Source organism: Panthera leo, chromosome D3, assembly GCF_018350215.1.
Source record: "Panthera leo isolate Ple1 chromosome D3, P.leo_Ple1_pat1.1, whole genome shotgun sequence".
Lineage (NCBI taxonomy): Eukaryota > Metazoa > Chordata > Mammalia > Carnivora > Felidae > Panthera > Panthera leo.
Window position 1 is genome coordinate 61,136,363 of NC_056690.1, and position 24,532 is coordinate 61,160,894.

The 24,532-nt window shown below is 35.2% G+C and overlaps 1 protein-coding gene across 1 annotated transcript in view; it reads right to left on the reverse strand.

The window, feature by feature from the left end:
• The window catches only part of LOC122203135, a 723,308-nt gene that overhangs the window by 381,522 nt on the left and 317,254 nt on the right, over positions 1–24,532 (reverse strand). Inside the window, exon 3 of the mRNA XM_042909703.1 lies at positions 2,857–3,009. Coding sequence (XP_042765637.1) covers positions 2,857–3,009 — 153 coding nt within the window. The remainder of the gene's footprint in view (positions 1–2,856; positions 3,010–24,532) is intronic.

Below are 24,532 nucleotides of genomic sequence, written 5' to 3' on the forward strand. Positions count from 1 at the left end.
TTTCTTCGCTGGTTATGGGTCTGTTCAAGCTTTCTATTTCCTCCTGATTGAGTTTTGGAAGAGTGTGGGTGTTTAGGAATTTGTCCATTTCTTCCAGGTTGCCCAGTTTGTTGGCATATAATTTTTCATAGTATTCCCTGATAATTGCTTGTATTTCTGAGGGATTGGTTGTAATAATTCCATTTTCATTCATGATTTTATCTATTTGGGTCATCTCCCTTTTCTTTTTGAGAAGCCTGGCTAGAGGTTTATCCATTTTGTTTATTTTTTCAAAAAACCAACTCTTGGTTTCGTTGATCTGCTCTACAGTTTTTTAGATTCTATATTGTTTATTTCTGCTCTGATCTTTGTTATTTCTCTTCTTTTGCTGGGTTTAGGCTGCCTTTGCTGTTCTGCTTCTATTTCCTTTAGGTGTGCTGTTAGATTTTGTATTTGGAATTTTTCTTTTTTCTTGAGATAGGCCTGGATTGCAATGTATTTTCCTCTCAGGACTGCCTTCGCTGCATCCCAAAGCGTTTGGATTGTTGTATTTTCATTTTCGTTTGTTTCCATATATTTTTTAATTTCTTCTCTAATTGCCTGGTTGACCCATTCATTCTTTAGTAGGGTGTTCTTTAACCTCCATGTTTTTGGAGGTTTTCCAGACTTTTTCCTGTGGTTGATTTCAAGCTTCATAGCATTGTGGTCTGAAAGTATGCATGGTATGATTTCAATTCTTGTATACTTATGAAGGGCTGTTTTGTGACCCAGTATGTGATCTATCTTGGAGAATGTTCCATGTGCACTCGAGAAGAAAGTATATTCTGTTGTTTTGGGATGCAGCGTTCTAAATATATCTGTCAACTCCATCTGATCCAATGTATCATTCAGGGCCCTTGTTTCTTTATTGACTGTGTGTCTAGATGATCTATCCATTTCTGTAAGTGGAGTGTTAAAGTCCCCTGCAATTACCACATTCTTATCCATAAGGTTGCTTATGTTTGTGAGTAATTGTTTTATATATTTGGGGCTCCGGTATTCGGTGCATAGACATTTATAATTGTTATCTCTTCCTGATGGATAGACCCTGTGATTACTGAATTCTGATTTTCTACCAGTGTGTTGGGCATATAATACACCTCAACAGAGATTTTACATTTCAGTGTGCTGATTATTGACAAATTGAGGGTCTCTTCATATGATTATGCAATATCTCTCCTTCCTCTTCTGAGAAATGCCAATTAGTTGGCCATAGTGTGTGTGTGTGTGTGTGTGTGTGTGTGTGTGTGTGTGTGTTGCAAAAATCTTCTTCTCTAAACAAACAAGCAAACAAAGAAAAACTCCTAAAATCATCTTCTTATTAAAAGGAGTTCTTTACATATTATATATCTAATCTTCACTAGTTATATGTGTATACAATATCTTCCTCTAGTTTATAGTATGTCTTTATTTGCTTAATAACCTTTTGGAGGATTGAAATGTTAATTTTCAGATATTTATATTTATTTATCTTTCATGGGTTGCATTTATTAAGTCTTGTTTCAGAAATTATTTTTTATGCCAAGGTCTTTACAATATCTTTTTATATTATTTTGTAATTTTGTCTTTATAACTTAGACATTTACATTTACATTTTTAACCTAGCTCAATGATTCCTATGAATAGTGTGAGGTAGAGATTCAAATACATTTTTTTTTTATGAACAAGTGATTGTTGTGGAAAACATTATTGAAGATGTGTTTTCCCCTACTACTCAACAGTGTACCTGGTCATTACCAACTTCCCCCTAGACCTGGGTCTGTTTCTAAGTTTACAGTGTTTTTTCTCTCTTCAGTATCTCACTTCCATTGATCCTCTCGACTAATTACTATAACTTTATAATAATTCTTGATATTTGGTAATGTCTTGACCATTCTTGATGTCTGAAATGTACTGTATGTTGTTTATGCTTATACTTTGCTCTTGCATATCTGTTTCAGAATCAACTTGTCATTAAAGAAAAAAGAAAGCCCAGTGAGAATTTTTATCATAATTGTGCTTAAGCTATAATATATTTGCGTGAAATTACATTTTTTCAACAATTGCATCCTCTTATCTATAAGCATTGTATATGACTCCATTTATTTAAATATTTTCTAATATCTTCTAATAAAGATCTCTATATATATATTTTCATAGGGAAGGGTCTTACAAATTCTGTATTTTTTAAAAGAATCATACTTAATTATTTCAGTTTTGGTCATATAGGTTTTTTTCTATTTTATATTTTTAATATACCTATTCTACAGAAATGCAATTTATTGCATATATTTATTTTATATCCAGCAATTTCCTAAATTATCTTATTGGTATTTTCACATCTAAATGTTCTTAGAAATGGTAATCTGGCCATTTTAAAGGAAAGTTTAAAAGCCTATGAAAAATGGAGGCAAAAAGAAAAAAGCTTGAAGATATATAAGCTCTCCAGCCAACATCATTCCAGTGATGGGAAAAATTTACAATAAAATCCTTGTGAATGGATTTTTACAAATCCAGCTTTTGTATTTTTCACTGGGATGTGTCTACTGCTAAGAAATTGTGTTCTGCCTTGTTCAGATACCAGGTTCTTTTCTTGCTGGAATGATGCTTTGGGGTTTATGATAGATAGAAAAGTAAAATCTAACACCTTTCCCCCCACATCCATCCCTACTTCAAAAGAAACTGCTCTGTTTGATCCTCTTCCTGAAGTTCCTATTGACAGGACATCAATCATTTTATTTGTATACCACTTTTCACAGCACTAAAAGTGCTTCACAGAACTAGTAACATCCCAGTTCCCAACACAGACTGACAAATTATTTGTTCAAAAGGCAAGCTTATCAAGCCTGCACTGCTTACCTTTCTGTGTGCAGAGCTGTACTGCTGAATGTGAAATAAGGGTGGAATCTGGTGCCCATGTCATTAGACAAACAGAGGTGCTGTGGAAGTCTCTGCAGTGGCCTCTTGGAAATGCAGGCTGCAGGCTCCTGGGGTCTGGGAGGCCATATGTACCTGCAGGTAAAGAAGGGGACATGCCAGTTTCTCCAACAGCCTTTCATAGATAACACACTGCCAGGAAACCCAAATCGGGGGGATGAAAATTGACATGTAGTATTAACCATTCCAGGGGCAGCATTTGGTAACCAAGTTTCAGTGGTTAAGGTAATTTTAAACAAAATTGATACAAATGTCATGTATTAGAAAAATGTATAATCATGCTTTTTTAAACCATTCTTCAACATGGCTCCTCTGCTTGGGTAAGGTTTATCTTCTCGCTCTTTCTCTACGAATTTCATCTTCTTTTCTCTTCTATCTTCTTTCCATGGGACCATTCTTCCCAATTGTTATTAGCATACTTTACTTGAATTTCTGGTAATCAGATTACATGGCATGATTCCTTTCTCTAATCCAAATAATCCAAACTAAATTTATGTTTCCCTTATACTTTTTCTTTAGTAGTACTTATAGAGATAAATTAATATTCACACATGTGTACCTATGCTGTAACAGATGTGTATGAGTTTCAATATTAGGCTAGAATAACTTGATCATGTGAATTTCTATTTGAGTTCCACAGGCCGGCCATGTAATCACAGTGTAATAAAAGTAGCATCTCTCTCTCACACACACACACACAAACACACACACACACTTAATAAGGTACATATGAAATTATTATATTATTGATTATATGTTGCTTTGGAAAATTTCCTTGCTTCATTTGCTTATGTTCTTCTGATTAAACCCGTGAAAGGAGAGGATGTATATCTTTGTTCTGTAATTTTTTCTGGGTACATAATAAAGATATAAATACAGATGGATATATACAACCATTTTTGAGTGACAGAAATTACTAAAAGGTGTGATAATTTTAGTTTGTAATTTCCAAATGGTAAAGGAATGTGACAACTTTAAGTTTGTATATGCTTGTGTATAATATATGTGATGTGTATACATTTATAGTTATTTGGCAAATGATTATGAACACCTAATGCACACACAAATTGATAACATACAATCTGTACAATTATTTTACAATAATCAAGAAATTAGGCACTTATACTATAAAAACATAATTTCTAAAAGTTACACATGGATTTTGTCTTATAATAATATAAAGCTAATTACAAGATTAAGAATTTATCTCAGTAGCTATTAAGAAAAAAAAAGTGCATAATTTATATTTGATTTCGGTGGGATTACTCTTTAGGAAAACAAAATCCAATGGTTTTCACTAAAGAAACATGTTATAGCCTGGAAAAAATATATTTATAGTATCTAACTTGTGCAAATATTTTCTTTTCAACAAATTCTTCTATTAGCACGTACATTTATAGTCATAAAACAACCTTTAAGCCACACTTTACTAAGCCCTAAAGCAGACAAAAATCAAATGCAGATGTGGAATGGGAGCCAAACAGATGCTGAAAAACCCTGTCAATATCCTAAAGGAATCCATTCTCTATCCGAAAGAAACTTAATTTCTACTATAAAGAATTTGATTATGTATTGTTATACAAAATGTGATTAATGTTTTGTGGTGATTAATCAACTGCAAAATATATAATTATGCCATCTGTATTTTTCCAGCTTCTTGTCACTTAAAAATTCTGCAGGGGAGTTGGGAGGTGGGGGTATTGAGAACTTGTGGCATTTGGAGGGCTTTAAAGCCACAGGAGACTAGTCTGGGGAACAGAATAACTTATAGGCCTGATGCTTATTGTAATGGAAAAGGACTAAGATAGTAAACAAAGAGACTCCCAAGGCCCACTAGCTCCCCTCAGAACAGAAGATCCTGATAAGAGAGGCCACATTCTCCCAGACACCACAAGAATTACCTCCCCTAGATAAATTGCCATTTGCTCCTCACTCCAAGAACAGGTTACAAACTTCATCTTGACTAGTAGAAGTAATGGCCTCAGTGCCAGGTAAGGGATTTATCATTTATTCCAGTACATCAGTAAAGTAAATATTTTTGTATTTCTACTCCACCACAACCCAAGATCTAAGACTGTGATTAAGGTTTATGACACGACCCATATTCATGTCTTCCTAAAAAATGAAAACTGTTAAGAGTTGTATTTACACATATGTCCCAGTTGGAAAAAGTTTCAATATAGTTGAGAGTTGCTTATTAAGTTGAATTCTGCAGAATACCTAGGGTTTTAATATATTATTTTGACCTAGATAATGCTAGATAATATGTTTCATTGATTTTTTTTTCATTTTACTATTGCTTTCGGGGGAGCATTATGTAGAAACAACTTAAAATAAGTTCTGCTTCAAATTCCCAGTGGTTTTTAGGAAGGATAGCATTCTACTTGTGTGTTAAAGGGTAGCACAGGGAGATGGAATGATTTTCTTAAAGCATGCTTCCTTAACCTTGGATATACATCAGAATTACATGGAATGCATTTTTTAAATGCAAAGTCTGGGCACACATGCAGAGATTCTGCTTTAATTGTTCTGGGGTAGAGTCCAAACACTGGTGGTTTTAGATGCTTGCAGATAATTTTTTTTTTAATTTTTTAAAATGTTTTTATTTATTTTTGAGACAGAGAGAGACAGGGCATGAGTGGGGGAGGGGCAGAGAGAGAGGGAAACACAGAATCCGAAGCAGGCTCCAGGCTCCAAGCTCTCAGCACAGAGCCCGACACAGGGCTCAAACTCACAGACTGCAAGATCATGACCTGAGCCAAAGTCGGATGCTCAACCAACTGAGCCACCCAGGCGCCCCAGATAATTTTCATGTAATGTTCATCCAGGATACATATTCAATAAGCTAGTTGTTCTTCAAGTGTGGTCCTCATACAACCAGCTCAGCATCACCAAGAAACTTGTTAAAAATGTAAATTATCAAACTCCACTGTAGTCCTACTGAATCTGAACCTCTGGGTATGAGGTTCAATGGTCTGTAACACGGTAAATCTGCAGGTGAATTTGATATACACTAATTGTTCCTCTAACTTTAGCCTGCATTGGAATCCAAATTTCTGATATAGGTTTGGGGTGAGGCTCAAGAATCTGTATTTCTAAGTGGTTTCCATGTGCTGTTGATGCTGCTGGTTTGGGTCCCACATGTCGGGTCTACAGGGTTAACGTGTTGCAGCCAAAGTAAGCTGAGACTAACAAGACAATATATTTATAGATGCTTTAAATAAGTTCTGTATTACCCTTCTTAAACTAAGAATTACTCAATTTTTAAAAGTCAGCCATTGTACAACCTTTAGTTTAAAACTCTAGCAGGTGATATTCCACATTATCTCTTCAGCTTCTAGAACAAAAGCTATGTGTGTGCAGAAGCTCATCTGTCTTGTTCATTACTGAGTGTGAATTTAGCAGGTTAGCTCTCAATAAACATTTATGGGATGAAAGAGAAAATGAAAGGATATTTTTATTGAGCTCAAGTAAATTCAGTCTAGCAAAAGATTTGATGTAGTCTTTTCAGTATTGTTTTATTTAATTGACAGGCTGTTTTGAAATAATATTGACTAGATGCATTTTGGTCAAAAGATGGAATCTGTCCACTTTGGCAACTGGCAACAAGCAGATGTCTATTGACTAGATTTTTCTGTTCTGAACCAGTTATCATGAAGTTTAGCAGACATCAGTTTATTTCATCATTGCAGTTACTTTCTGTTCATATGGCCCTAATATCCACTAACCTTTAATCCTCTCAGTCACATAATTATGAATCTGCCATCAGCAACTAACAGAGAGCATTTCACTAACAAAGGAGAAACCACCTCTCCCCTCAATCTTTCATACCCATATTCTGATCATTATAACAATGTGAATGGAAATATGGAAGACTACCTGTGACAGTTTAATTAGTCTGGGGAAGAGATTTTTCCCCTAATTTTTAAGACTGTGGATATAAGACACCTAAACATCAGCAGAAAATGAGAAGTAATAATTAATTTCGGCACATGGTTTGTGGAAGAATACTTTCCTTCTTTTTCTCCTTTACCAAGAGAAAAGGAAGAAAATAACTTGAAGGAATAAAGATGTAGATGAAAAGGAGGGGAGCTCCTTTGTGGGAAAGGTGCACATGGATTCAATCTCAAAAACACTCTTCTTGCTACAGTGCAACTCCTTGTATTGTATGTTGCTTTCAGTGGGATTTACATGATAGCTTCAACTAAACTATTTCATGGAGTTGAGAGCAAGGAGCTGATTGTTTAAGATGTCATCTCCACCTGTGTATAAAAACAGAACATATTTAGCATATGTTACCATGTTCTCAAAAGATGTCAGATTCTGTGAAATTTAGCATATTTCATCAAGATCTCAAAAAAAAGACTTTAGATTTCATCAAATTAGTGAGGGACCATGTGTTCCAGTCACCAGTTGGCTATCAAAAACAAACAAACAAAAAAAGTCAACAAAAAGCAATATTGCTAAATGTTGATAAACAGCCTAATCACCCATCAAGATGACTCAAAAAGAAAACATATTCCTTATTTGGTATTTGGAGATGAGTCCTAAAAGAAGACAGAAAGATGTGGTTAGGAGAAAGAGAAAAGAACTAGAATTCATTGATCTAGGAAAGAAAACACTTAATGATGACAAAAATAGTAAAATAGAACTACCACCACACAATCCAAATGCATGCTCAGTTATCTCAATGATTATGAAATCTAAGATGCCACTTGATACAAAACAAAGGCAGACATGTTTAGAAATTTAAAAAGAAAAGAAAAAGATACAAAAACAGGCTTTATCAATCATAAATGGGATGGACTTGACTTTGTGCACAAATTTAGTCACTGACCTTTAGAAGCACAACTGTGCAAAGGGCTATAAAGGATATGAAAGTCAAGAGTTATCACACACTGTTGGCATAGTGCTTCCAGTTTCCATGACACGAGAAAAGTAAATGTCTTTGCAATACCAAAAGCTTGAAAATGTCATTGAGAGAAGAATTTAAAATTTTCACATATTAAGTGGCACCTGGCTGGCTCAGTCAGAAGAACATCTGACTCCTGATCTTGGGTTTGAGTTTGAGCCCCACATTGGGTGTAGAGATTACTAAAAAAATAAATAAAAATATTTTTTCACGTGTTGATAAATGAATGAACATGTACTGTATAAATACAGATTTACTTTGAAAATTTTAATGTTGGGTGAAAAAAGAAAGTTGCAGAATAGTAAGAACAGAATGAGAATATTTATATAAAGCTTAAAGCAAACAATTTATGGCTTATGAATACGTTGGCATAGGAAGTTCTCTAGGCAATGGTGGAGAATGTATTGAGAAGGGAGTACAAAAGTGATTTCTATAAAAATTAACTTGACTGAAATCACATGTGATTTAAATATTCAAATTATTATTTTTTAATGCTTAATAATTTCTAGAGGTCCATCAGATCATTTTATTTTTGGAATATTATAATGTTTAAGAAGATGAAGGAACAGGGGCACCTGAGTGGCTCAGTTGGTTGAGCTTCTAACTCTTGGTTTTGGCTCAGATCTCCATCTCATGGCTCCTGGGTTCAAGGCCTGCATGTTGCTCTGGGCTGACAGAGTAGAACCTACTTGGGATTCTCTGTTTTCCCTCTCTCTCTGCCCCTCCGCTGCTTTTCTCTCCCACAAAATTAATAAATACACTTTAAAAAATGTTGAAGAAACAAAGAAAGTGATGCCATATAGGTCTGTCTCTGAGCCAAGCAGAAGAGAATGCTATGCTAATTTCGTCATTTATTTGGGCAAGCGTTTCCTGACCCCTGTGAGTTGAGCACTAGGTTGAATGTGCATTATAGATAACTGATACATTCTGTCTTCAAAGAGTTTGCAGTTTTTTTCTTTAAAAAGATGTTCATTTATTTATTTTGAGAGAGAAAGCACAAGTTGGAGAGGGGCAGAGAGAGAAGGAGAGAGAGATTCCCAAACAGCTTGACAGCGCAGAGCCTGATGTAGGCCTCAAACTCACAAACCGCGAGATCATGACCTGGGCGAAGATTGAGTCAGACTCTCAACCAGCTGAGTCACCCAGGTGCCCCAAAGAGTTTGCAGTTCCAAAGCCCCACCTGATCAAAGAAAATTGAAAGAGGGTAAAATTCTAGGCAAAGTCTTCCGGTTTTTATGGCATTTTTAAATAGCTTCAGTCTGCTTCAGCCATGTTCTTTTTGCTGTAAATTTTAATATCATTGTAAAAACAAATTCAACCTGAGGAAAATCAAAGTATATTCATTTTCACTTAATGGTTAGATATTGAAGAAATGGCACCAAAATAATAAGATACTTATGAGTAAACCTAACCAAAGTGGTAAAAGACCTCTACAAACTATAAAACACAGATGAAAGAAATTGGAGATGACACAAAGAATTGGGAAGACATTCCATGCTCATGGACTGGAAGAACAAATATTGTTAAATGTCTAAATGTTGAAGAAATGTTATTTCGATGTGCTCCGATCATTATAAGCTTCTCCGTGAGAACTAACCACTAATGCTTTGTTACAGAACTTCAACTTTCCAAAGATACCATAGCAGGGTAACCAATTAAAGGAGACCATTAAGGAAATATATTGCAATTAAGTTTACATTCAGCAGATAGGGCTTGTTGGTAGATAAGAGGAATCTCTTAAATGTGGGCTACTTATTTATTTTTACATTTTATCATGTTGATTATCACAGCATGAGGCATTCTTTTAGATTAAAAACATTGTGAAACGTTAAATTTAAAAAATGAAAAAGCCAATATGCACAATTAAACAATTATCACTCTCAACCTAGACTCACAAATGAAAATAAATAGGTAAGACAAGAGCACATAAACACTTAGGGGGTCTCAGTTATACTCACTGCCTCTGTGGCAGCTCCATTAACTTGAAACCTTGGGTTGTTATTAAGAAATTACAGTCTTGCCTTAGGAAGGGATGGAGTTATGCTTGTTCATAAGCCTGGGATCTCGCTTCCTCATCACAGGTATAGTATACATACATATTAATGTGTGGCATTTACTGAATGCTCAATCCACTTCCTATTTCTCAAAATGTGTATGCAAATTCTACTAGAGGGTGTAAGTTTGCAACTTGAGGTGAAGCTCATGGTTCAAATACATAGCATGATAATGTAAAAGAGTAAACAGCAATGGCAACAACAGAAGCACTTTAAGCAGGCTCAAAAACCAGATGATATACTTTCACGGACCAGAAATGGAACAGATGCAGAGAACAGTGAGCACAGCTATGGTGTCAGGCCTGCTGGTTCCAAGACTGTGAACAGATAATGGCAATGATATTCAGTAATGGATCATCTGCTTAAAGCCACCTGCAGCTCAGTGGTCTACTCTGAGTCTACTCTGAGATGGCTTGAAAAAGCAGAAACTTAAGAATCTAGGGAAGAATGAAGAAAAGGTCAAAGCTATATGATCAGAAACGGCAACAGACTATAGCTGGCTGGATGACAGGAAGTGCAAAATCCTGGGTAGTTCAGCAGGAAAGACACCTGACCCACAACTGTAAGGACTGAGGTTCAGTGAGCAGGGGGCAAAGCCAAAATCATGAGACAAAAACAGGTAAGAAAAGGGAGAATGGGAAAAAGGAGAAACAACACAAAACTTCCCACACAAAATTAGCATTTCCTCCAAAAGAGCAAAAACAAATGAAAAACCAAAGATATACAGATATATTATAAATTCCTGGGGAGAAAAAAAAAAGATTTTTCCCAGATAGCATTAATTTTGTGTAACAGTCTCAGAATAGTGTAAACATGCTAAATTATAATACAGTAAAATCTAAACTTCTCTATAGAAAAGACATAATAAGCAAAGTTAAAGGACAACACATGGCAAGAAAATATTTATAACGCATCCAAGTGACAAATGCTTATTGTATAGTACACATTAAGGATCAGCAGGGCACCTGGCTGGCTCAGTCAGTAGAGCATGTGACTCTTGATCATGAGGTCTCAAGTTCGAGCCCCACCTTAGGTGTAGTGATTACTTAAAAATAAAATATTTTAGGGCTCCCTAGGGGTTGAGGATCCGACTTCAGCTCAGGTCATGATCTCCTGCTTAAAGTGCTTCTGTTGTTCTGTCATTCTGACAGCACAGAGCCTGCTTCGGATTCTCTGTCTCCCTCTGTCTCTCTACCTACCCCTCACCCACCCTCTCTCTTCAAAAATAAATAAACATCAAAAAAAATTTATTAAATAAATAAAATAAAATCTTTAAAAAATCTAGCAAATCAGTATGGAAAATACAAAAAATTCAAAGGTTATGAATAGGATACATAAAAGACAAAAAGTAGCTCCTTAAGGATATGAAAAGGTGTTCAACCTAAATATTATAAGGAAAATGAAAAATAAAATATTTTACCTGCATCTGACTGACAAAACCTAAAATATCTGCCAATACCATATGTTGGGCATAATGTCTCATTTACTAGCCTACTATAAAACTCATAGGTAATATTACCTACCTATACATATACTTTGAAAAACCCAATAATATATCATGTATCATAATATACAATATTATAAATAAAATATGAAAGAAGGACTAAAAGGAAGTAGTGTACAATATAATTATATAGTTTAATACATAAATACTTGGGCATGACAGCATAATGTTAGGCATTTGCACCAATATCATGGTGAAAAGGACAGCGAAGAGTATAGAACAAAACCTGGCTTTTTTAGTAGAGAATTTCCTGATCATGGGAATTGTTGTCATTAGTAATGTGCCTTGTAAAGCTTTTTAAGTACCAATTTTTATACATATCAGGATCTCCCAGCAAAACAAAACCAAACAAAACAAAACAAAAGAAACAACAACCCAGTATACCTTTGCACAGTTTATACAGTGATTCTGGTCACTGAAAATTCAACATAAGTTAAAACTAAGCAAAAAATTCTTTGGACTTATATGAAGCTAATTTATAGCTCTGATAGTTACACACAAGTTTGGATTTTTGTTTTGTTCTGTTTTGCTGATCTTCATAAATGTCCAGTTACATTTTCAAAAGTTCTTTGAGGAGCAGGACAATTCTTGTCATGAGTGTCACCTGCATTGTTAGTCATCACACATTCTTGACCCCTTTCCCCCACCCCACTCTTGCCCAGTTAATGCCAGTAGCACTTTCAAATCATTATGACACCCAAAACTTCCCCAGAAATTCCAATGACTCTCAGAATGTACCACCCACCTAGGAGAAGCTCTGACTATGGCAAGGACTCTTTCAGTGCATTGATTGTGATATAAATCGGTACAACTTACAAGGGCAGTTTGTTAATTTATAATAAATTTAAAGGCTTCATCCTCTAAGACCAAGTAATTCCACTCACAAGCATATACTCCAGAGAAACCGTAACTCATGACTTGGTGAAGAATGTACATGAGTGATTATTGCAGCCCAGAGAAAAAATTGAAACTACCTAAATGTCTATAAACAGGAGAAGGGATAAATAAATTGTGATATATTCTTGCAATGGAATTCTTGATAGATATACATATAAAATGATGGAGGTACATATATGAAATGATAAATTTCAAAAACATAAAATTGAGAAAAAGTTGTAGAAGGAGCTGTATGATGTCAATTACATAATTTTAAATATATGAGACCAATACTTTACATTGTTCCATATACGTACATATGTAGTAAAAAACAATAACTCACATCAGTGTTGAGACAGGCTTTTCCTCTTTTCTAGAGGAATCTAGTATGTTGCTTCCCTAAGCAAAAGTTTCAAAGTGGATATGTGAAAATGTTTATGTCATTAACCTGGTATCTACCAAAGTGTTTCTTAATATCATCCTCTATATCAAGTATAGTTATTTGTTCAACTATATTGTTTTAGCTAACCAGAGCCAGGATCTCTTTCAAGGCATGGGCATTTGTTGGTTCCAGAAAGGGTTATTTTCTTTTTCTTTCTCTCTCTCTTTCTTTTTTCTTTTTCTTTCTTTCTTGCTTTCTTTCTTTCTTTCTTTCTTTCTTCAAATCTTATATTTGAAATATGTCCTTACAAATAACTTTTTTCAGTTTATTTATTTTGAGAGAGAGAGAGAGAGAGAGAGAGAGAGAGAGAATGAGAATTAACAGGGGAGGGACAGAGAGAGAATCCCCAGCCAACTCTGCACTGTCAGTGAGGAGCCTGATGCAGGGCTCTGAACTCACAAACAATGAGATCATGGCCTGAGCCAAAACCAAGAGTCAGCAGCTTAACCAACTGAGCCACCCAGGAGCCCTCACAAATAACTTTTGCCACGGGTGTCTTGACAGCCTAGATTCTCCCAAGTTATAAGAAACCCACACTCTTTGCATGAAACAATGTATCACTCATCTTTTCCTTAGCCTCAGCAGCCTACCTACCTTGTATATCATGTACTAGAAACAAATAGCTGGAATGTGGAGGTAGATGTTCTATAAAAATAAACACATGAAATGTGTGTTACTGGTGAAATGATTTTGCCCTATGCCAGAAACTTCAGTTCATAGTGTCCTCGAAAAATTTAATTGTATACTAAAATAGACGTATTTCCTATAATCTCTCAAACTTTAAAAAAGGAAAACTGTTTCCTAGATTATTTCTAAGTATTGCAGACATTCTGTAACATACATTAAAGGACAGAGTACCTACTCATATTTCTTTTCTCTTTTTTCTTTCTTTTTTAATAGTAAAGACTTATCCAGTAAGAAATACAAATAGGATATTAGTTAAAGTTATGCCATGACTGTTGACAAAGTTTATTTTATTTTTCAACTTTGGACACTTAAAGATCAGCAGAGACTTCATAGCAAGCAGTATAAAAACCATAAGGCAGTGACCTTTCAAACTCAAACTTCTGTGCAATGTCGACCTAGTGGAATAAAAGACAGTATCTGAGAATGACGTAGCATCAACGTGATAAAAACAGATGAGGGTCCATTCATGTTATCTTCCTTGTGACTGTGGACTCCAGTTTAAGTTATGATTTGTATTATATTTATTTTGTTTTCACAAACCCTTAAGATCTCAAGAGGCTAAATGTTTGCTCCAAGGAGGAACTGCTGAGAAATAAAGTCAAATTTTGGAACTCAGAATATGCAGGTCACTTCAGAAGCACCTCTTGATACAGTAATTCCTACTGTTGCCTAGGAATGCTATTTATTAAAAGTAGTCAATCAATGTTGTTGAATAAATAGATTAAGTGGATTTGTCACAGTGGGGCATCATGCTTCATTTAGCCCAAGAATTGGCTTCCATCAGTAGTATCAGATGTTGTTTTAGAGTTACAGGAATATCTATCATGGTGACAATTCAGAGATTAGCTTTATGAAAAATACTCATTTCTGGCCCATTATGCATTGTCCTCATTGATTTATCTAAAATTTTATTAAGGTACTTTCACATAGACCTTGTTCTAGTGTATAATAAAAACTCTTTACTAACCCCATATATACTACTTTAAAAATGGTAGAGAAGGGTTCTCTGGGTAGGGTAATCCATGACACTGGCACATATATTTTCTTCCCACCCCATATAGCAGTTGCAGACTTCAAGCCCTGTTCCTAATTTCCAGTCTTCAGTCAGTCACTAATTAATTCATTTGGTTAGTCAGTCAATCAATCAATGTTTATTAAGTAGCATTATATGCCATGCATCATTTTAGATGCTGGGATTGAGCAGTGACAAAACATGCAAGTCTCTGCCCCCAAAAGCTATTCTGAAGGGGAGACAGACAATAAGCTGAAATATAAATGTATCTATCTACCTACCCACCTACCTACCTATCTACCGATCTATCTGTCTACCATCTATTCATCTAATTATGCCAGAGCACATAAAAATGTTAAGGGGAAACTAAGGCAGGAACAGAAAACAGCAAGTATGTATGGGCTCCAGAGGAAGAGGGAGCATGCTGGTGTGCGGATTGCAGTTTTAGGTAGGGTGACCAGGCTTTTTGGACTAGGTGGATAATTGGTTGAAGATGGGAAGGAAGTGAGAATGTAAATCCATGAGAAGAGTTTTCCAGGTAGCAGGAGCAGCAAGTGCAAAGATCCCAAGGCTGGGGTGTGCCTGATATGTTCAAAAATCAGAGACAAGGCCAGGATGCAAACCTCAGATGTTTGCCTGAAACTCTGAAGTCAATATCTCTTTCTTTCTTTGTCTGTCACCTTGACCATCCTGTCAGCTTTCTTCACCATGATTCTTTCTTGAGTTACAAAAACCAGGACCATGAGAATGCATTCAGGATTCCAAAGAGGAATAATAACACTGGGAATTTAGTTCCTTTCCCCTTGAAGCCCAGTACTCTTTTAGTCATCTGCCTTCTCAATCCCCTCCCAGCAAGTTTATAAGACAAGTCTTCCTTAAAGTTTGCATGGTTCAAAATGTTTTGACCTCTTTCACATTGTGTATACTACTGCCAATATTAAAGGGAGTTCTATATCTAAATTTAAAAAGGTAACTGAGCTTTCCTAAAGGAAAACTGGGATATATGAATTTCATTTGTTATAGAAATATGTTTTGATACACCATAGTATCAGAGTAAGAAAACTGTTTAAATAGAGGTAAAAATAAGAATTGCATCAATTTAATATTGGCACATTATACAGCTAGAATTTTTTTTAATGCTGTTTGACTATCATGTGCAAATAATTCCTGATTTTTATGGATTTGTTCTTCAGCAAGCACAAATGCACCCTGGGTATATCCCCTAGTTTTTAAAAACTTTTTGAGGTACCTGTAACATTGTCAAATTTGCTTTACCCTGAACAATGCAAGAAAACTCAAAACCTAATTCTGAAGTCAAGTGCATACAGTATTATTTGCAAGATTTACACACTCATTCAATTAATTATAATGACAGGAGTGAAAGGCCTCTCCATTCTGATCCATTCATACATACTTTCAAACTGTTGTAATCAATATCACTGTGTATCCCGTACTATTCGTTACCTCTCATCTCTTCATTTTTTGCATTTTCAACTGCTTTGCTAACTACAAACCATCCACTTCTGGCCCCAGGCAACTGCTGCTCTGCCTTCTACAACTTCAGAATAAATTTGTCTTTGCTAGAGTTTCACATAAATAGAATGATACAGCATGACCTCATTTGTGTCTGGATTCTTTGGCATGATTATAGATTGATCAGGTGATCGTCTACCAATAGTTTGTTTCCTTTTATTTCTGAGTTCTATTTCATTGCATGATATATCACAATTTGTTTATTCACTCATATATTGGTGGGCAATATTAGGGTTTCCAATTTGGGGCCATTAGGAATAAAGCTTCTCTAAATAAACATATACAAGTGTTTATAAGGACACATTGTTATTTCTTTTCTACTTAGTTGTATAATTGCTCTATTCATAAAATTATTTTCAAAATTGGTTAAACCATTTTACATTTTCACCAGCATTATATGAGGTGTAGTTACTATACATCCCCACCAACACGGAAGTGTGTGTGTGTGTGTGTGTGTGTGTGTTAATTTTACTCATTCTAACAAGGGTGTAGGTCTATATTAATTTTATTTGCATTTCCCTTAAGGTTAATGTTGTTGAGTATCATTTCATTTGCTTATGACCATTTGTATATCTTTATTTCTGAAGTATCTGTTTAACTCTTCCTCATTTAAAAAGTTGGGTTTGTGTCATTAGTATGGGGTTATAGAAGATTTTAAAAATATATTTTCTGGGAACTAGTTCTTTGTCATGTATATGAGTTGCACACATTTCCCCCTAGTCTGTGATTTAACTTTTCATTTTCTTAATAATGTCTTTGAAAGAGCAGAATTTTCAATTTGAATAAAGGTCAATTTATCATGTTTTTATTTTATGATTAGTTCTTTCTGAGTTCTATGTAAGAAATTCTTTCTTTCTACAAGGACACAACAGTTTATTGTTTTCTTCTAAAAGTTTTATAATAGTAGTTTTTACATTTAAGAACTAAGATTTATTTTGACTTAACTTTCTTTCATTTATGTGAGGAGGTAAAGCTTGAGATTCCTTATTTTTCATATGTATATCCAGAAATCCTAGCACTCTTTGTTGTAAAGATGCTCTTCCTTATTTAAATTACTTTGGCACTTTTATTGAAAATTAATTGATCATGTATTGAGTGTGGACTCATACATACATGGTGGGTGGATTTCTGGAGTCTCTATTCTGTTACCTTGATAAATGTATGTGTTCTTACTTCGATAATACATTGTCTTATTTACTCTTGACTTATTTAAGTCTTCAGAGAAGGCAAAATTACCAACTTTGTTCCTTTCCAATATTGTTTTGGCTATTTTGGACCATTATCATTTCCATATGATTCTAAAGCAGCTTATCAATTTCTAAAGAAATACTGTTGAGTTTTATTTGGGATTACTTTGAATGTATGAATAACTTTGGGAAAAAATTTTAAAGATGGCTAATAATCCATGAGAATACTATATCTGTCGTTTTATGTATGCAAATCTTTGCTTTGTCAGGGTTTTGTACTCATCAGTGTACATATCTTGCAAATATTTTGTTAAATTTATTCTTAGGTGTTTTTTTTGTAATTTAAGTTTCAATAACTTATTCTGATTGAAATGCAATTGATTTCAGTATATTGGTCTTGACTGTGCAAAACTCCCTCTGATAATATAGAAATTAACTCTTAGGAAATTGAGCCAATTCTGGGCATACTTGATTGGTTATTCTTTTCTCATAGATCACAATTTTGCTTTCCCATTGTCCAAGACATGAAACAATGCTTTTTACATATGTCATCCAGTTTCCTGGTTGTTTACGGGGGAAATGTAATTCCAGACTCTGTTGTTACTTCATGGCCATAAGTAAGCCCACAGTGATCTTTGTTTTTTTTTCTTTTAATTGTTAATATTAAACGTTTATAATGTAATTCAAGGAGCTTATAACCCTTAAAATACTAAGCTTCTAATCCAGATACATGAAATAATTTTTTTTTCATTTTTTCAAGTGTTTCTATGTTTCTCAGCAGAATTTTAAAATGTGCTTAATATTTGCTTGATATTCATCAATTACATTGCTATGCAATTTTTTGGGTAGCATATGTTAAACCTTTTTTACCAAAGCATTCTTTTTCTCTTTTAAAGTTTAAACTTTTTGACATTTCTGTTAGTAATCAGAAGTGAATGTATTATAAGGATCTTTTTTTTAAAATTTTTTTTATGTTCATTTATTTTTGAGAGAGGGAGAAAGAGAGAGACAGAGCATGAGTGGGGGAGAGGCAGAGAGCAAGAGAGACACAGAACCCGAAACAGGCTCCAGGCTCTGAGCTGTCAGCAGAGAGCCGGACATGGGGCTTGAACTCACAAACTAGGTGCGAGATAATGACTTGAGCCGAAGTCAGACACTTAACTGACTGAGCCATCCAGGAGCCCCATCAGGATCTATTTGTTTGTTTTGTCTGGAAGGAGTAGTAGCTCCTTTTGTCTTCCCTCCCTGCTTCCCTTCCTTCTTTCTTTAAACAATTTTTAAATTTTAAATGGCAATAGTTAGTTGAGATTCTGTGTTTTCTTTGATTAATTTTGGTCAGTTATATTTCATTACAAAATGATTCATTTTCATTATAGATTTTAAAGTTTTGCATATTATTGATTAAAATATTCTCCATATTGAATAATGTATGTCTGAGTTTATTCCCCTATCAGCATAGCGGGTAGTGTGTGTTTACTTTTCCCCTTTTTTTCATTAAATTAACCATTATTTTATACTTTATGATTTAATTTAAAAACGTTTTAAAATACAATACGATTAATAAATGTTTATTCTCTATTTCATTAATTTTGACTTTTTGTTTATTCCCCTTTTCTCCTTTCTTTACTTCAAACAAATTCTTTTCTATCTTTCCAAGTTCACAGCCTAATCAATTTATATTCATTAATATTTTAGTGATGAAGTAGTTTAAAGTCACTCATTCTCTGAGAAGATTTGTCTGATTGTATCCAGTCTTCAGTACCAACCCTTTATGGCAACAATCAATTTATTTTTCTTCTTCTCCACCCCACCAGTATCAGGAACCCCTCTCTGAAGAAAAATCAGAATCACTCTATTAAAACAGGTTACACTGGAACATGCTATGAACTGGTTTTGAATTTAATTAACCATACAAGTCATTCCTCAAATTGGATATGGCGATGGAGACAATGGGGGGAGTATATAGAACTCACTATGTCCAGTGGTTTTATAAGTCGAAAATTAAATGATTGAAAATAATTTTCCCTCCTCATATTTGATAAATTCAAAATGAGCAAGCTGAGAGGAATTATGTATGTTTTGATGGGCACTAACCTTTAGAGCTCAGCATCAGGCTTACCAATCATATTTTCTCCAATTGATTTCTTATTGCCTGTCATGACAACTTAGAGCCCAGTATAACTCCTAATATTCTTATGCAGCAGAGGGATGCTCCAGGTATGACTCATCTATTCTCCTGAACCATGGCTAGTTAGCATATTTCAACTTGAACAATGACACAATAAAATTGTAACACACTGAAAAGTAGTATAAAAATAATGAAAGGATATGGGACGCCAGGGTGGCTCAGTCACTTAAGCAACTGACTCTTGGTTTTGGCTCAGGTCTTGGTCTCACAGTTCGAGGGTTCGAGGCCTGAGTCAGGCTCTGTGCTGACTGCACAGAGCCTGCTTGGGATCCCCTGTCTTCCTCTCTCTCTGCTCCTCTCCTGCTTGTGTGCGCTCTCTCTCTCTCTCTCTCTCAAAATAAATAAACTTAAAAATAAATAATGACAGGATAATTGTATCTATTTCAGAAAGAAAAAGAATGGCTTGGGGTAAGGAAAAGAATGTCTAAAGGCCTAAAAGAGAGTTGTTTTTGTAAGCAGTAAAAAAAAAAATCATAATGCGCACACACACACACACACACACACACACACACACACACACACGGAGAAGATGTCATTGTTCATGGTAAGCAACAGTCAAAACATGAATTCTTGTCTACCTGATTTTTAAACTCTCCTGGAGATAATTAACAAATATAAGTCTCTCTCCAAAGCAACATTCTGTTTGGCCTCTGACCAATAGGTAACTCCATTCCCAAAGATACTGGTCTAATTCCTTCTCCCTAGTGAAAGAACTCAGGGGGAAAAGTATAGCTCAGTCTCTCTTTTTCAATTACATCGACCTACTCCCAACAGGCTTCACCCAAACAACAAGTCCAAGGATTCTAAACAAGATGTTTTTCTTTTGAACATGTCCAACCTGGCGCAGCCTCCCTGAAGTGCAGTTCCAATATGATTCAATATGATTCTGGAATAAAATCAAATGATGTTAGTTTCCTTTTTTCCTCTACTGTAAAGAAGTTTCTAATCTCACAAGGCAAATTTCTGATTTCTCTGGGATTCACATTAAAAAATCATGTCTACACTTAAAAGTATAATAGATGAGAGAGTTTTGCACACATTAAATTCACCCACTAAGTTGAAAATGGAGATAGTGTCTGATGAGATCATCTCTGATTTGTGTATATTAATGAGATAATATTGTACTCCGTTACTCCATGCTAAGTAGGCTAAATATTTATATTGATAATCTGTGTATGCAACACAATTATTGAAGGATGATATATTTTTTTTAATTTTTTAATGTTTATTTATTCTTGAGAGAGAGAGAGAAAGACACAGAGTATGAGAAGGGGAGGGACAGAGAGAGGGAGACACAACATCCGAAGCAGGCTGCAGGCTCTGAGCTGTCAGCACAGAGCCCAGCGCAGGGTTCGAACCCATGAACGGTGCAATCATAACCTGAGCCTAAGTCAGATGCTTAACTGACTGAGCCACTCAGGCACCCCTGAAGGATGATATTAAAACAATTGTCTACTAATAATTACATTTTAAACAATTCATAACATTCCATTAAAATTCTCAGTCTCTTCATGTCTTTAGTAACTCAGATGATTACTAAAAGATCAGAGCAGAAAGGCTTAACTTAGGTCACACCATCTCACAATGTGAGACTCTAACCAACAAGTCAATAGATTTATCAAGTTGCTGGGTTACCAGTAAAGTCAAATCATTTGAGGCCAAGCAAAAGAAGAATAACTTCAGAATTCAGCAGAACATAGTGTTTTCCACTTTCTTCTTGACTAGGATATTATAAAAATATGTACACCAAAATGTGACACAAATAGAATTTTTATTTTATTGAATTGTTAGCAAGATATCAAAGATGCATCCTTCTTTTGCAATGCCTATGTTACTACTGTAATTAATAGACAATAATATATTTTCGTGTGCACAAATGTCTTTCCTTCTCTTGTGTGCTCATTATCACTATAATAGGCAAGATATTAAAATAAAATTGCTATCGATTGAGAAGTATGTCATATAGTGTGCAATATATAGAAACAATTTAACTCACAATGGGTAAGCTTGCTACCATTTCTAAGTCACCCTAATAGCATCCCCAAGAGATAGTAAATAAGTGTGCTATATGAAAACCTTGACTTTTAAAGTAAAGAATGTTCGGGGCGCCTGGGTGGCTCAGTCGGTTGGGCGGCCGACTTCGGCTCAGGTCATGATCTTGCGGTCCGTGAGTTCTAGCCCCGCATCGGGCTCTGTGCTGACAGCTCAGAGCCTGGAGCCTGCTTCATATTCTGTGTCTCCCTCTCTCTGACCCTCCCCTGTTCATGCTCTGTCTCTCCCTGTCTCAAAAATAAATAAACGTTAAAAAAATTTAAAAAAAATAAAGAATGTTCTATACAGATGGCTAAGCTCCCACACAATGCTTCTATTTCCCCCAGCTTTATTGAGAGATAACTGACATATAACATTGCAGAATTTTTAAGGTGTCAAATGTGATGATTAGATACAATTATATCTTGTAAAATAATTACCACAACAAAGTTAATTAATACCTCCATCATCACACATAATTACGTGTGTGTGTGAGTGTGTGTGTATGCACGTGATGAGAACATTTAAGATCTACTGTCTTTGCAACTTTTAAGTATATAATTCAGTATAGTTAATTATAGTCACCCCTGCTACATACTATATACCCAGAACTTATTCATCTTATAACTAGAAGTTTGTATCCTTTGATCAGCATTTCTTCATTTTCCCCACTTCCTAGCTCCTGATAACCACTATTCCATGCTGTCTCTGTGAGTTCAGGTTTTTTAGATTCCCTATATAAGTGAGATCAAACAGTACATGTCTTTCTCTGTTTGATTTATTTAACTTATCATATGCCCTCAAGGTCCATCCATAGTGTCATGAATGGCAGTATTTCTTTCATTTTTATGGCTGAATAATATTCCACTGTGTGTGTGTGTGTGTGTGTGTGTGTGTGTCTGTATACACAACCCACACATTTTCTTTATCCATTAATCTTTCTTCTTTTTAATATTTTTAATGTTTATTTACTTTTGAGAGAGAGAGAGAGTAGTGGAGGGGCAGAGAGGGAGACACATAACCCAAAGCAAATTCCAGGCTCTGAGCTCTCAGCACAGAGCCCAGCATGGGGCTCAAACTCATGAACCGTGAGATCATGACCTGAACCAAAGTTGGACGCTTAACTGACTGAGCCACCCAAGTGCCCCATATCCATTCATCTTTCAATGAAAATACTTATGTTGTTTCCATGTTTTGACTGTTGTGAATAATGTTGCAATAAGCATGAGGTATAGATATTTCAAATTAGTGATTTTATTTCCATTGAATATATACCCAGAAGTAGGACTGCTGATTGATATAATAGTTGTATTTTTAATTTTTTGAGGAATCTTCATAGCATCCATACATGGCTACATCAATTTACACTCCCATTAATAGTGTAGAAGAATTTGCTTTTCTCTGCATCTTCATGAGCATGTGTTACCTTTTGTCTTTTTGATACTAACAGGTGTAAGGTGTTATCTCCTGGTTTTGATGTACACTTCCTTGATGATTAGTGATGTTGTGTCTTCATGTACCTGTTGGCCATGTGTTGAATTTGGTTTTTCTAGTATTTTGTTTAGAATTTTTGCACCTAAATTCATCAGGAATATTGGCCTGTAGTTTTCTTTTCTTGCAGTGTCTTATTCTGGCACAATAATGCTTTCCTTGTAGAATGAGTTTGGGAATGTTCCCTCCTCTTCAAATTTCTGGAAGAGTTTGAAAATGGAGTTAGTTCTTTAAATATTTGTGTGAATTCACCAGTGAAGCCACCTGGTAATGAGCTTTTCCTTGTTGGATGGTTTTTGATTACTGAATCAATCTCCTTACTCAATATTGGTGTGTTCAGATTTTCTATTTCTTCATGAGTCAGCCTTGGAAAGTTCTATGTTTCTAGGAATTTGTCTATTTTTTCTAGGTTATACATTTTGGGAGGCCACACCGTTGCTCATAGTAGTCTGTTAGGATGCTTTCTGTTTCTGTGGTATCGGTTGTAATGTCTTCTCTTTCATTGCTGATTTTATTTATTTGAGCCATCTCTATTTTTTCAGGTCTCTTTCCCTGTCCCCCACACCCACAGCTGAGGGAGCTCACTCAAATACTCTTACTTTTCCCTGTATGAGAAATTGCAGGCCAAGAAAGTTCCTCTTGGCACTGAACTGTGCCACCCTAAGTAGTGATGCTGTGGGTAAAATAAAACTATTCTTCTTACTGAAATCAATGCATCCAACTCAATTTTTTTTCTCCAACTCTGTGCTGTATCTTCTCTGCTAGAATCCTGGAATTCCACAGGACACTCTTGTCTGTGGGTCATTGTCAAGATCAATATTCTTGGGAGAAAGATGGTAGAAAGCCCTTCCCCTGCCATGATGGGGATGTAATTCTCTCCCATAAAATGCTTTTTTGTGGAAAGGGTGGATCCAGGGGCAAGAGAATATATGACTTATCACTGTGGTAGCAACGCTAGTAGGCAACAAGTAGAACTTTGCCTGTGGTCCTCTTTCTCTCCTTCTCTTTCTCACATAATCTCTAACAATGAGATGACTTTATCCTGTAACTTCTTGTGCAGGTACTTGTGATGAGCTTTCTATCAAAGCAAGAAACACACGTGATCTTCTTTAACTCACTCTACCTACACTAAAATGTTCATAGCTGATAAAATATGGATTATATTCTTCTAGAAATGTGGAATCTAATTAGGATTTTTTACCGTAAATCAATAACTCAAAAGGATTATTCTTGAAAGGCTGACTTTTAGTCACTGTGATGAGAAGACTGTGGGCAATGCCTTTCCAACCTTCTCAGTATTTCTATGATTACACATTATTGGAGGTTTGTATATTTGTAGATAATGTTGGATCTAACTTCAGTACGTAAATGATGTGCTTGAGAAAAAAAATCTTTTTTTTAATTTGAAAGCTGAAAAGTATCTTAGAAGTTCATTTTGCTCCTTTAGTTTCTTCCTCTCTGTCTTGATGAAGAGGTTGTTAGATAATCCTAGAGATACGAATACCCCCTGATTGCTTTAGAAACAATGTACAAATGATTTTACTTCATGTATTAACAAAAAGACACTACTACCAGGCCATCTGTTGTCTTTTTTTTTTTCCTTGTACCAGATTATATCATTTTTCAGTTGGTCCACATCACTCTCTTAATCAGTTAAAACACTGTTGAGAAGTTCTTGAGT